Source organism: Athene noctua, chromosome 3, assembly GCF_965140245.1.
Source record: "Athene noctua chromosome 3, bAthNoc1.hap1.1, whole genome shotgun sequence".
Lineage (NCBI taxonomy): Eukaryota > Metazoa > Chordata > Aves > Strigiformes > Strigidae > Athene > Athene noctua.
Window position 1 is genome coordinate 20174716 of NC_134039.1, and position 14387 is coordinate 20189102.

Consider the following 14387-nt stretch of genomic DNA (forward strand, 5'->3'; position numbering starts at 1 on the left):
GGATTACTAAATTCCACAGATATGAATGATTCCTTCAAGCAGTGTGGCTACTGAACTAGAGAATAAAGGAGGAAGCTAGTAATTCAGGCTGAAACTCCTCTGGCTGGGGCAAATGGTGCTGTTGTACTCTGCTTCTCATCTGAGTGGGGGTTGAAAGGATGACAAACCATATTCTCTTTGATTTTTTTCTTCTTTCTTTCTTGATCCTTAGCTGTTGAGGTTCAGGGTAGCCATTGTACAATTTATGTTTGATATTTCTAATATAAAGTTTTGGAAACAGGACTGACTGTTAGTATTTTATCTGATACCAGAAAATAAAAAATTTTAAAAATTGTGGATGATTGTCTTCAAACTGTTATTCTGAACTTACTCTAGGATAAGTTAAAGGGGTTTCCTTCACTTTGTAGTCTATTATATAAAAAGCTGCAGATGAATGAACAGGTTTTTAAGCGCTTGCTGATGTGTTTGGCTCAACTCTTGCAATTAAGCTTTCAAAACATTCGCTGTGATATTTAAATGATAGGCATTTCATATGCTGTAAGTATATGGCATTTTTGAAGAGTCCAGCTTATAGCACTGTTAAGTATGGCTTCCATTTGACTATATCACCAATAAGCATTATGGTTAGTGTGAAGTCCAGGAATTAAGTTCTCTGTGCTGTAAATCAGGATAGTGGAATACTGAAAACAGAAACTGTACCCCAAAATACATCCTATGCTTAAAAATCCAGTGCATTTTAGGATCCCTGATGGAATGCACAAATGTTCCCATGACCAACACCTTTCTCTGACAATTCTGGTTAATTGCCTTAAAGCTTAAAGACAATCTGAGAGGGGAAAAAAATACACATTTTGGGGGTGGGCTTATAAAATGAATGAGAAGATCTAAAGTCTGTCTGTGGGTCAAGCATTGACTTAGCTTATTGATTTTAAATAACATTCTCTTCCTTTGCCTTGCTTTATTCATTGAGAGGGAGGAATGAGAATCTCTGTACTTGCCTAGTTAGAAGGTATGCTACCTGGGATAGCAGCCTGTGACTGTACAGTGCTTGGTAAAATGGTTCCCATAATTTGAATAATACAGTGAATTTAACACAAATTTTGGGAGTACTGTGTTATGGGATATGGCAAAGTAGGCAGAAAAGGATTGGGATTAAAACTACCACAGGTTTTGAGAACCAAGGTCTTGTATTAATTTCTTCCTGTCATTAACTTTCCTTGTTTTACAAATATTTTCTGTAGGATGGAAAGTCACATATGATATTGATTGCTGTGTAGTCTGAAGCACAGATAAGTGTCAGCTTGCATTAAGCTGTAGTTCGACCCCCTCCTCCCCCACGGTGCTGTACTGCTGTAAGTAGGTCACTGAAGAACTGGAAGCTGTATTTTTTCCTTCTCCCCCATGTGGCTGCTGGAATACATTTAATTGCAAAGCAGAGCATCAAAGCTGGAGTAGCCAAGCTCACCTCCAAAGATAATTAGTGAATCTCTGTTTGTGCAGTGCACTGGAGGGTGAGCTACAATCAGAGGTGGATAAATACACTGATATGTGGAATCCTCACGTTTTTGAAAACAATTCCTGTTTGCGACTTCAACAGGTGTGTTTTATTGGGCCAAAGCGATGCTTGGATTCCCAGTTCAAATGCAGTAATGGGTTTACAGTCAGGTAGTGGGCATGTGGATGGCTTCAGTGCTGTGTTTTGGAGGCTCTGCTAAACTGTAGAACAGAAAGAAGTAACAAACTGAGGAGTAGGGGAGAAATGAGGTTTTACTCAAAACTGTGTCAGGTAAAGTGCAAAGGGCCAGCTTCCAGCAGACACGTGGTGAGGCTGTAATACAGCCAGTGATGGTTGGTATGCTTTTGGGTATTTTGGTGCCAACCCCATTACTGTGAATGTGAGGACAGCTGTTTGAAAACACTTGATTTCTGGATGCATTTAACATACAGACTATTTAAGCTTTTAGAAGATTGAGCTGGGTAATTGATCAGACTAGGGTTTGTTTATAAAAGTTTAGCCAAGTTGCTAGGTTTAAACATAGGGTAAGAAATTAGGATATCTAGAGTCTCTTCCTGAGTCTGCTAGGAGTTCCCTGTATGAACTTGTGCAGTAATGTAGCCCCCAAATAAGGATTATGGTATTTTAAAGGCTTTAGTAAATCATTGCACTCTAGTGATTATGAGATAAACTGATAAGCAGTGTCACAAAAATCTTTATTAACAAACCAAATATAGACTCTCATATTGTCATTATAAGCATTATACCAACATACTTTTGGGGGTTTGGTTGGGTTTGGTTTGTTTATTTTAAGTGGGATAAAATTCCTCATCTTGGTTATATAGATTGTCTTAATAACTGGGCAATTAAATAATGGAAGTTTTTATCCAGAATTCTCTTGCAGCCATAAATACACATGTTGTCACTCATTGCTGGAAAGGGCTAAATCTACAGGGACTACCTTTCACACTTTAATAATGCTAATTGTGTTTCATTGGCAGCTACAGCCAGAAGACTTTAATCCAGATGGCTTCCTTTCAAGTTAGAAAAAAGAATACATAGTCCTAAAATTCAGAAACCTAACTTTCATCTAGACGTATTATGCTGAGACCTCACATGACCATTAAATGAGAGATTATGGAGGGCTTTTTGGAGGTTGCTGGGAAATTCTGAACAGTCCATGACTTGTCACAGAATAGGATGTTCAGAGGAGCAAGGGCCCCCAGCACAGCAAACCCAGGGGAGGTGCAGCCACGTGGGACCTCCGCAGCCTGGGGCCTTGCTATCATTCTGTGTCTCGCCCCATGGACCAGAGTAGAGAGTTTGTCAACGCATGTCAGATCCGAAATGGGTGGGTCAAGTGCAGAGCTGAGGTAAGTCTCCCCTGAAGTTACACCAAGCTAGAACTGGCCCTGCCTGTTGTAGTTCTTTGCAGCAATTACATTAGAGGTCTTTTTAGGGGTCTTTATCCAGCCTTGGAACAAATGTGCATGCTGGCATTGTGCTACTGGTTCTTGACTGCTACACTTTACTCATTTTGTGAAATAAGGTAATAGAGCTAATTTCATATCTTTGGTTTGTTTGTGGTGTTGGCTGTTGTGGTTTGTTTTGTTTTGGTTTGGTTTTTTTTTGTTTTTGTCCTGGGCTACCTTGTAAAAAGCAAGCCTAGTTTATTCAGTTTCAGTTGAATTGAGATTGACAAACGCAGGAAAGATGTTAGCTTACAATAAAAGACACCCCTGCTCTACTGGAAAATGTTAAGAAATGTGTAAACTCTACCCTCTTTTTGCCATCACATTATTCTGATCACTTTGCTTTATTTGGATATAAGGCTTCCAGTTCTTGAGTTTTCTGAATCGTTTTTCTGTAGGTTTCTAATCTGTGCTAAATCCTGGTGTATATAGGTTTGGTTTGGTTTTTGTTTTGTTTTGTTTTTTTTTTTCCTTTTATGAAAGCCTGTCCCTGGATCTGCACATGTCTCTTTTTGTGCCTTAATTTGTGGAACAGGATAATGGTACTTTCTTCCTTTGTAAAACCATTGAAGAGTTACAGCTGAAAAGAAAGCTCGGTATCATTATTTTTTTCTCCCTGTATGCGGAGCTCCTTTTCTGTGACAGAAATAATAACATTCATTCTTCGTTAATTTAAATTACAAATCAAAAATTGGTAGCTTCTGTGCAGAGATGGTGACAGCACTGCAGCTCTGAAGTGCAGCATGCAGAGTCAGACCCTCAGCTGATATGGCTCAGCATATTCCAATGGAGGTAATGAAACTGTGATTTACAGCAGATAAGCATCTACAATAGCTCTAAAAGTCCTCTCCACAATCTGTCACCTGCTATTGTGGGCTCAGCAGCAGGATGAGATAATAGGAAAGATAAGGAATTATGGAGAAGCTCATTTTCTTCTAATGTAGGAAAAGGGGCTTGATCACAAAAGCAAGGCATGGGTTAGTCGATCTGTTGTCCAAGGAGCGCTCACTCCAGACCTTGTCCAATACCTGTTGTGTTGGGCCTCTTATGGTTTGCCAAAATAACAGGGCCAAATTTTCAAGCAAGCAGTTCAGGTACTGGTTATTGGGAAGACAGCATGTAACAAAGTGAGTTACAGTGAATTCCCTGAGTGTGTGCAGACATCTGTCCTTAACTGGGAGGTTAGGATAGCTCCAACCTACATTTTTCTCCTATAACCTTTAAAGACAAACACACCAGGGTACAACGTTGCCATGCCTCTTGCCTCGGCTCCATCGGGGCATGCTGGCAGCTTCAGGAAGGGCAGAGGAAGGTGCTGGTGTTGGCTCTGCGCTAGCTAAGAAAATGCTGCAGCTTTCCTTGCTCTTTGCCCAGTTGGAGCGATGCAGGAAGAGCAGATGGCATTAAATAATTTGGCTAATACTTTTTTCATTATTCATTCTGCTGTAGAGATTTTGCATAAAATCCATGGTTTGGCACTTGCTATAGATATCTTTTTAAAGGAATAATATGCACATAGTTGCAAAAACAAAATATGAAGAAACAAGGGTTTTTTTGTATTCTTGGTGTCTCTTGGAGTTGAGATGTACCACCTACTTTTCACTAACATTTCAAACGGTTTTTGTGTTTATTTTTACATTTACTACAGATATTTTTTGAGATAGTAAGTTAAACAATCAGTAGCTTTTCAGTTTTCATCAATCACCTTTAGTTAAATAGCCTTAGAGACCTACAACTTCTGTATTTTTAAAGATGGGGGTTTTCTGAAAGATCACAAATTGTGGTTTACCTTTAAAAGCAGATTTTTCCCCCCCCCTAAGGCATGAAAAACTGTTTTTTATTTGTGTTAAAAGACAGAAAATGATTCAGCAACTATCTTCTGAAACTGTGTTTCTTTGTTTTTTATTTTTGTTGAGTGACCTTGGAAAACTAATTATTGTTTGGTTGTATGGGCTGAAAAGTGTAAGGTATCACTGATAAGAAAATGGTGTTCCCTTTCTGGTGGGCATCAAACAGACACTTCATCAACCTAATCTAACACCTTTTCTAACTAATTTCCTTCCAGATACTTTATTTCTTTAATTCAAATTGCAAAAAACCCACAATTTTACCATGCATTTGTTCTGGACATCTACTCAGGTGACATATCTCTATTTCGTGCAATTAGAGATGCTATAAAAAGCTGCAAATTTCAGATCTTTCTCTTCAGGGAACCATCTCCTGGGCCATGAAGAAAAAATTGAAAATTATGTATTTCCTGTAAGGTATAATTAGACCACTTTAAAGAAATTCTATAATGAAGCAGGATGCTGAGTTAGTGTACAAAAACACATGAGGTGTTTCCTTGAACTTGCTTAGAGAGCATAGAGAATTATGTGGTAGCTGATACTGTAGTGCTGTCCTGTCGTTGGTTTCCTTCTGAGGTCTTGTAACTAGGGCTGAGCTAAGAAGTTTCAGAAAATTAAAAATTTCCTTTTTAGCCTTGCAAATAAACCTTGGCTCCATATTAAAATTGATTTTTTTCCAGCCACTGAGTTTTTTGGCTATGTTGTTTTCCATGCCTGATATTAATTCAGGACAGGACTGGGAAGTACTGGAAATGCAACAGGAAATTTGGATTATGATCTATAATAGCAGAAAAAGTATATCAGAGCACCAACTGAAGACTCATTATTCACTGCTTTAAGTTCAAAATGGCATAAATTTGAATGTGGCTTTTGATCCTCAGCCTACTGAGATGTGCAGAAATGTGTTTGAATAGACAGAATCTGTAAGTGATTGTCATACATACATATAGCACATTTAAATAAGACTGATGCATTTCCTTCCCTGAACTTAGGGTGAGATTGGCTTTAGGCTTTTTTTTTTTTGTAATCTTGACATAAAAAATGAGTTTTTTAATATTAAAATTTGCATTCCTGAATCATCTTGATCAGTGCATCTAAGACAATGCTGGTTTATGGATATTAAAAATGTTAATATATTCACAGTTTTTTCCCTCACCAGTCTAAGGAACATAAGCCCTTCTGAAGTCAGCTTAAACACTGAAGTGCTGCCTTTAGTATGTGTAGTAGGAAAACAGCAGGAGAGTTACTAGCATATCTCTGACAACTTTAAGTATCACCTTTGACCCTTACAGGTGCATTGAGGTTCGCTCTGAGACACACAGAGCTGTGTGTACCAAAACTCAATAGAAAATTCTGTCTGATTTTTGTACGTGGTCAGACATTCCCATCAAAATAAGCTTAATCTACTGAGGCTCTGAATATAAGGCTGACACAGGGACCTGGGTTTGAAATAGAGAGTTTTACGATCCTCTAGAGCAAGTTTATTCTAAAGTTTCCTCCTTTCAGTCATAAAACACTTTAATACGGCACTGATGCTGCAAACTTTCCTTTGTTTTCTGTTGACTCTGCATCTTGATAGGGAGGTGGAATGGATGAGAAGAAACGTTCCCCACCTATATGAAATGTAAAGTATATAAAATGGAAACCCACGTTCCTCCTTTGTCCTGCTGAAGGGCTGGTAAGGTCCTAAAGGGACAGGCAGCCTGTTGTTCAGTTTTTGGGGATGTAACAGTTTCCCTGTATTAATTTAACAAAAGAAACCTTCTTTTGTAAGTGATTGACTCCCTGTGAGAAAGGACCTGGGCTTTGAGGTGTCAGTTATTGATGGTCTCTGACCCATGGGGTCACTACTGACCTTTGTGTGATTCGCTTTTGCTGAGTGCTGAGCTTTCTTAACAAACAAATTTTGGTTGCCTCCTTTTCTTATCTGGTAAAAAGAGAAATACTGGACTACACTTAATGCAACCTGGTGGTATCTGTTCTCCATGACAGTTGCAGAAATATGTACACAAGGGGAGGTGAAATTAGTAGGGAGGTACTACTTTTAATTCTCTGAGGAGTACGACAAAAATGCAGCAGTCCCTAGAAGCAGTCATTTAGGCTAACCGCAATACTGTCACTTCATTTAGATCTTCCTATTTACTCCCTGCACAGAGTAAAATACTATAGGCTCTGCAATTGAGTACGTTGCAGTTAGTGTCTTTACTCTGTATAATATACTTTTGTCCAAGTTACTTCATATTCAATATGTTTTTTGGATGCCTTCATGATCATAAAGGGTTTGACTGGGTTGGGTCTGTATTCTGGGGATTTGTTCCCTTCTGAATACAGATTCTACTGCAGAGTACTTTCCTATATAAATGTCTAATAAAAAATATAGTTATTATAAATAAAGCCTTGGCTGGCAAAGCCCCTTATTTAGTTTACAAAAAGATATGGGATCTAGAGTCCCAGTGCTTTTTTTAAGTTCTAACATGAGGATGTGTAAGGATCAGGAACAGGAAGGTTCAGAAAGTCTGAGAGCAGTCACCAGTGGGTGGCAAAGACTGACCTAGATTGTCAGTTTACCCTTTTTTAGTCACAGAATGTATGTTTTTAGCTAGTAAGACCTTCTGTTGGATTTTTGGGGCTTGGGAATTTGCTTTTATTTTGAACTAGTCGTCTGAATGCTCTTTGTGGGTTCTTTTGGGATGTGCACACACATACAGACAATGTTCTTGACAGATTTGCTAGGTTGTATCACGTGCTCTGTTTCATGCTTTTTCTTTCGTGAGATATGTTTTGTGCTGTGTCACATAGAATAAATTGGAGATGACAGTGAACAACATGCTTGACGCAGTATCTTGTACGTGATCTGAGGCCAATGTTGATTCCTCCCTTCAGAAATCTCCTGCAAGATCTGTACTTGAGCCTCAGATGTAGTAGAAGTGGAAAACGCTTCCTGTCAGAATTGAATCCCTTTGCACAATAAAACTCTACAGATGTACTTGCAGCAAACTCTTAAAAATGTTTCCAGTGAAAGTAGAATAAATTTGATCAGTTTAGTGCAAAATGCAAAATACACTTCCAGCTGCAGAAATGCATGCTTCCATCCCTCCTGCAAAGGGAATCTCTCATGCGGGAGTGAACGTTACTACCCTTATTTATCATTACTTTTCACCCTGTAATTATGAGTGTGCAAAAGGGATGTAGCTGTATCTGTTCTGCTGTATCAGCATACACCTTTAACTCACTCTTTTTGGGTGGTACAAGTACCTGAATGAGATGCAAAAATTAAGAAATAAGTACAAGGAATAGCAAAAGATTCAGACTTTTTGTGATCTTATGAGGCCTATGTTTTAATAAGTACTGATGGACTGTAGGTCATTGCAGTACTGTAGGGGGACCATTGCACCTTTAACATGCAAGACATTAGGGAACCATAGGGCTCAAATATAATATTTTTTATTACTGTGATGTCTCAGAGAACCATTCATGGTGCAATAAATATAGGTGAAATACATTGCTGCGAGTTCACCTACAGACAGGTAAGAGGCTTTCTGAAATATTAGACAACTCTACAGTGCAGTCACCTATAGGCAACTGGCTCAGGTGCTGCTAGCAGCCTCAAGCATGCTAAAACCCTCTGGGAAGCTGCGGAGATGCTGTGGGAGTTAGTGCTGTCCTAAGACAGTCACTTGAAAGCCAGGTGTGGTGAGCCTGCCCATGCAGAGAGGGGAGAACACAAAGGTGGAAAGCATTTCGGCAGGCATGGCCCAGGCACCACGGGGCCCCCCAGGCTTCCATCTGCTCCCAGCTTGCCCATGGTTGGCACCACACCCTGCAGCAACCCTCACTTCTGTGACAGAAAGGGACTATTTTGACTTTGAGGGGTCCAGAGGTGGGAGACAAGGCTTAGTGGTGCCCAGTACTTGGAGAAGGGTGTGTGCCTCTTTGTAGGGAGCTGCAGTCTCAGGGCTACTGGCTTAGAGGGTTTTCCTCTCTTTTATGTACTGAGCACCCCATCACATGCCATGGAAGCATTTCATTTATTGAATCAGGAGTCATGTTTTTAGTTTTGTTGTAAAAACCTCGGTGTTGTAGGTTTTTTTAAAAAATATACTCATCTTACTATAATTGAGCCCAGTTTCAATACAGTCCTATGTATGCAATAGCATGAATGAATGAATATTAGCTGAGACTGATGCATAATAATTGTGTGAGGTTGACATAATTTCCATCGAGGAGCAGGACTGTGTGCAATTAACTTGCTGAAGGAATTACATGGACAATTATCATATATTTTGGGTAATGAAGAAATGCCAACTCACTAAATAGATGTCTTCTGAGTAAACAGTTCTGTTCATTTCAAACCTCATTTATATAATGAATGATATGCAAACTGTATTTGGACTGTAATAGATACAGCTCAGGTGACCAGCTAATTTAAAATACATATAAGTAATACGACTCTCTTGCAGATATCATTAGTGGAAATTACCAAATTTGAAAACAGGAACCTGAAGTTCAGAAACTGCTAGACTCATTTGGCAAAGCATTGCACAGCTTCACCCAGCCTTCTGCAGGTTAAAGGAATAAGTTACTGTTTCAACCACATGAGATTTTCCACCTCCTGTCTTCATCTCTTTAACCCAAACCTGTCTTTTTCTTTCCTCCTCTGAAATACAGTAGGGTCCTAAGAAAATTCCCTTCCCCCAGAAAGTTATTAACTCTTAAGAATAGGGGCCATTTCAATTTTAACTCCATCAAGTGTTTCATGAGGACTCTGCTTCTGGCAAATTGTACCCTACTACAACTAGTGATAAATCCATTCAGGAACCCTTTCAGCCTGTAGAAGTGGCTGTCTCCCAGACAGTCCATGATTGACCCCAGTGCAGAGCAGTTACTCTCAGGTTGTCTCTTGGTGATTGTACATGCTTTGTCATCAATTTTTTAATCTTAACTTCTCATGGATTAGTTGTCCTTAGCAAGTCAACAGCTAATAGAGAAAGGGCTATGCTGTGTGGCTGCCACATGCAAGCAGATGTACTTGAATTTTCTGATGTTTTCCCTGCTGTTTCAGCTGAAATTTTTGGGGATGTTGGAACAATTTTGTACTGACAAAGAAACAGAATAAATCCATGCAGAGCATTTACAGTACAGCAGACCAGACTAAAATAGAAACATTTTAAATGGCAAAGTTCTTAATGCAGTCTTTAATTACTACAGGAAGGGCTTAAATTCATCACTTGCTCCACTTGGTTTAAGCCTCAGTGTGTGTTTTGAATTGTCAAAAACCACAAATAGACCTTTTGCCATTTAAATACAAATTTGCAGACTTGAATTCTTAGTGATCATAGCAATTTACAGAAGGAAATTTGTGATTATGGATGGCTTAGAGTTCAGAGGTAGTTTTTAGCTATAGAATCTGCTGTTGGATTTGAATATTGAGAAGTTTGGAGTTGTTTAGAGAGAAGCCATTGACAAAGATGAGACAAGTATGGGTTTCAGTGTGGGAAAAGTGGCTTTCTCACTGGTCTTTATTATCCACTAATTTAATAGATTAGAAAGTTTTAGTTAGTATTAACTGAGCCACTAAAACGTAAAAGGGGAACAATTTATTTGCACCTTTATATTCTTATGTTACTGATATGCAGTTAGGAGCTGAAACTCCTGGGGTTCAGCTGAAGCCTGGAAAGCTGCACTCTCTGTCCTTCCTCCCATTTGGAGGACTGGAAACATCTTCCTCTCCTCCTCCTTCTTTGCTTTAAGAGAGCAGTGCAGTTACTGGGGATTTCACCCTGTCTCAGTGTTCTCACCTCTGTGAACGCTGTAGCATAACTCGCCCTCCTTGTTCTAGCTGAATTTCACCATGTCAGTTATCCTGTATGCAGGAAAGAAAGACATCACTGTGAAATGGGTGGTTTGATCCAACTTTCTTGATTCCACTGAGACTGGGCTGAAGAAATCTAGTTACTGTGGTTTCGGTTCTATTATTTGCCCTCTGTGAGGCCTTTAAGCATTCATTTAGCTTATGATAGTTTACAGACAGGCATTAGCTCACCTACTCATCCTCTAAGCTAGCAGGAAGCAATGCTAGCCAGTGCTAACCCCATGCGAATATACTTGAGCTCTCATCAATGTGTATGACTGTAGCATCTTATTCATCTCAATTAAATAGCATCTCTCTGGCTCACAGTTCCTGTAAAGTACCATGCAAACAAATCCTTCATGTGTCTTTGTTATTCCTCTGTCTGTAGAACCTCTTAAATGGGTAATTGCCACAAGAGTGGAGTGAACACTTTGAAATTACTAAGGGCTTTTCAGGAACTCACTATTAATAGTTAATTAAGCTAAGCAAAAATGTCTTTAAGGGCATAGGTAAATTTAAGAGATTATATATTGCTTTTTCTCCTTCTTTGTAATTAAAATCAAGTCCCACAGAGAATCTATACCTTTTGGGTCCATACCCATCCCCCAGCAAAGTTCCTTCTCTTCTTACACTCTGCTATAGACCACAGGCATAGTATGGTACATTTAGCATAGGATCTTCTATACATTGCTTTAGAGTTTGTTCTCTTGTTAAAAGAATGCTCTATATTTTTGACTAGAGAACTATACCGTTGTTGTTTTTCAAGGAAATCATGCAATGGGAGGGTTGTGGTAAGCAGGGGCCATATCTCTCAGCCTGAATCTTTCTATCTGGAATCTGCCTTGAGGCAAATTGACCCCCGAAGACACAGGTATTGCTATTTTGGCTAAATTCTCACAGAGGAATTTGCCTGAATGCTACTCTGTCACTCTTGTTCAAACAGTGGTGTAGGTGATGTAAAATTAATAAGATGCATGACTCATATACACATGATATTGTATTTATAGCATTCTTGTGAGGTCTCATTAACATGTATTAGAAAAGTGCTTTGAAATTCTCCAGTGAAAGATACCATATCACAGAAACACAGGGCACTTTCCATCTTGACATCAGCTTTAATCAGGTCTTCAATTTAAATTGTCTAGATCTCAACTTCAGATGTGAACTTCAGATCCTCTCCTTCAGGGTGGCAAGGTTACAAGACTGAAGTGCTCCCAAGAATTTTGGAAAACTAAGTGATGATCCAAGAAGTCTGGCTTGGGTACTTGCCACATTACATTTGCACAATAAACCATGCAGATTTTCTCTTGTCTTCCCCACTCAGCTGCAATATCAACAGGAGAGCCACATAATTAACCAGAAGTATTCTTTTATTACTGTTCTTTAACATAATAGCTGGGAATTTAGGCTCAGATAGTCAACCAAAACATACTTCTTTGCTACTGAATTTGGAGTGGGAGGAAGCATGGTGGGGGGGAGAGAGCATGAGTACAAATTGCCTTTTCTCCTCCAGTCTCATTTGTTTTCAGAACTGAGTGGACTTTCTGCCTTCTGAAAAGGAGGGAGACAGAACTAAGGTGTTAAGGGGGCAAATTGGGATTAGTCACTGCAGCGATCATGCATAGAGGAATATATGATTATTTCAGGCTGTCTTTTCTTGGTCTCATGTGAAAAAGCAGTTTCTGTGCACAGAGTAAGTGGAGATTTAGCAGAATATTTTTCTGGGCCACCATGGATGACATTAGAAAATAGTTCACAACTGAAAGCTTTTGAAACAAAATTGTTTGTGCGGTTGTTGTGTTACTTCAGATCAGGGTCTTGTGTGTTAAGGATGATGTCCTTCTGCACAGCACAGAGGAGATGCAAAGCTTATCCTCTTGGAGAGAAAAGAAATTAAAATTGAAATAGATTAATTACCACATAGCTGTGCTCGATGGCTGCAATGTGGACTGAAGGAGCAGTCAGAACTCTTGGTAGGACTGGAAACCTATTGGGCTGGTTGCTGTCACAACTGGATAAGGTGTAACCAGCTTGGTCTCCAAAGGAGCAGCATCAATCCACATCCGTCAGGAGTACAAAAAAAAAAATACAGAAGAAAGAGGGAGAGACTGCAGAATGCAACACAGATACATCAGTCAGAGATACCAAACGCTTATGTTTCTAATCTGCTGGATTTTAAAATTTATTTTGAAGGTGAGGAATGTGGGAGCAAACCACATGCAAGTTTTATATGAAATTCATTTCCTATTAATGTATTTTCTAGATATATATACATGAAGTGAATTGACAGAAGCTGCTGAGGTTTATTACAAACCTCTATAAAAAGGAGTCTCTGTATTTATGGCAAGACAGCATCATGTACATGGAGCAGTAAGGAAAGAAGCAGAAATAGGTGCTTTATGTCTCCTGTTACTGGCAGAACAGAAGGCAGGTAACAATATGGAAAGACTAGCATCTTGGGGAAAAGGGCAAGAAATTAGTCTGTGCGGGATAACCAGTGAAGGGATTCAGTAAGTAAGATGACATCAAAACACATAGGAAATGCATGTTAAATATTAAGTGTTCTATTAATCTCTTGGTTTATATATATATATATATAAAAATTATATAGAAATATATATAATATTATAAATATATATATAAACAGGGCTCTAAGAATATGAGCAATACATCCACCTTAACTTATAAACAAATTTCTGTAGTGAATAGATGTAGTCTTGAACAGAAGCCATCAGAGAAGGGAAGAGCCTGAATGACTTGTGAAGTGCATCTGTCTTTGTGTGGCAGCTCAGGGCAGCCAGACAAACTGGGGAAAAGCAAAGCTGAGATAACAAGAGCTTCAACATCTATCCATACCCAGAGCTAACTGCACTGTGTGGATGGACCCCTTGAATTTGATCACTCAGTGTGTTATAACAGTTGTGACTAGCAGTGGCGCTGGGGGTTATTATTCAGAGCAAATAATGCTGTGTCAAACCTCTTAATGTTTCTCCAGTTCCTAACATGACACACAGTCACTAAAATAGTCCTTGCTTTTATGAACCTTGTGCTGCTTTTACAGCAGAACAAGCCCTCCTTCTGTTATTTGAGACACAAATGTCTTTAATTTCTCAAATTATTGAATCAAGTTTTTTTCCTCCTCACCCAACTTCATTGCTTCCTCCTTCTGCCAGAGATCACTGTAGCAGGAAAGAAGTCAAACAGCACCCTTAATGCAGTAATTACTTCCTGGATGGTATTGTTTTTCTTTTGGGTATGCTGCCTGACAGTTAAAATCTCAAAGGAAACAAAAAATCTGAGGTATTTAATTAAATCCCTCTTGTAAAACAGATTTTTTTTTTGAGTGCAAAATCCTTCTTATAATTTTTTGTGTATGTAGAAGCAATTAGTTATCACAGTTGTAACTTCTGCCCTTTGAGGAGTCGTCTTTGAATTATAATCATTATTCTATCTGTGCTCTTCGTCTTTTTCCCTAGATTCTCATTTTGAGCTGTTTTTGCAAAAGCATTCTGGAATTTCTTGGAATAGCTAACATGAAATACTTAAACAGAAACTAAACAAAACCCACCATGTAGGCTGTGGATATCAAATATGTTCTTAATTTTTTCAAAACATGTTTGAATACAGTAACGTGCAAGATTTTCAGCCTTGGTGAAATACTTGAGTTCTCTTAACAAATCTAAAACAATGCTAACATCAGTGAGGTATCCCAGTACTTCAGG

The 14387-nt window shown here is 38.9% G+C and overlaps 1 protein-coding gene across 3 annotated transcripts in view; it reads left to right on the forward strand.

Annotated features, from left to right (window-relative positions):
- The window catches only part of PTPRO (protein tyrosine phosphatase receptor type O), a 157113-nt gene that overhangs the window by 60998 nt on the left and 81728 nt on the right, over positions 1-14387 (forward strand). The window contains exon 1 of one of the 3 annotated variants that reach the window (XM_074902205.1): positions 2775-2868. The exons of the other annotated variants lie outside the window; for them this stretch is intronic. Within the exon in view, the coding sequence (XP_074758306.1) occupies positions 2800-2868 (69 nt within the window). The 5' untranslated portion in view covers positions 2775-2799. Of the gene's footprint in view, positions 1-2774; positions 2869-14387 lie in introns of those variants that run through there. 3 annotated transcript variants of the gene reach the window in all.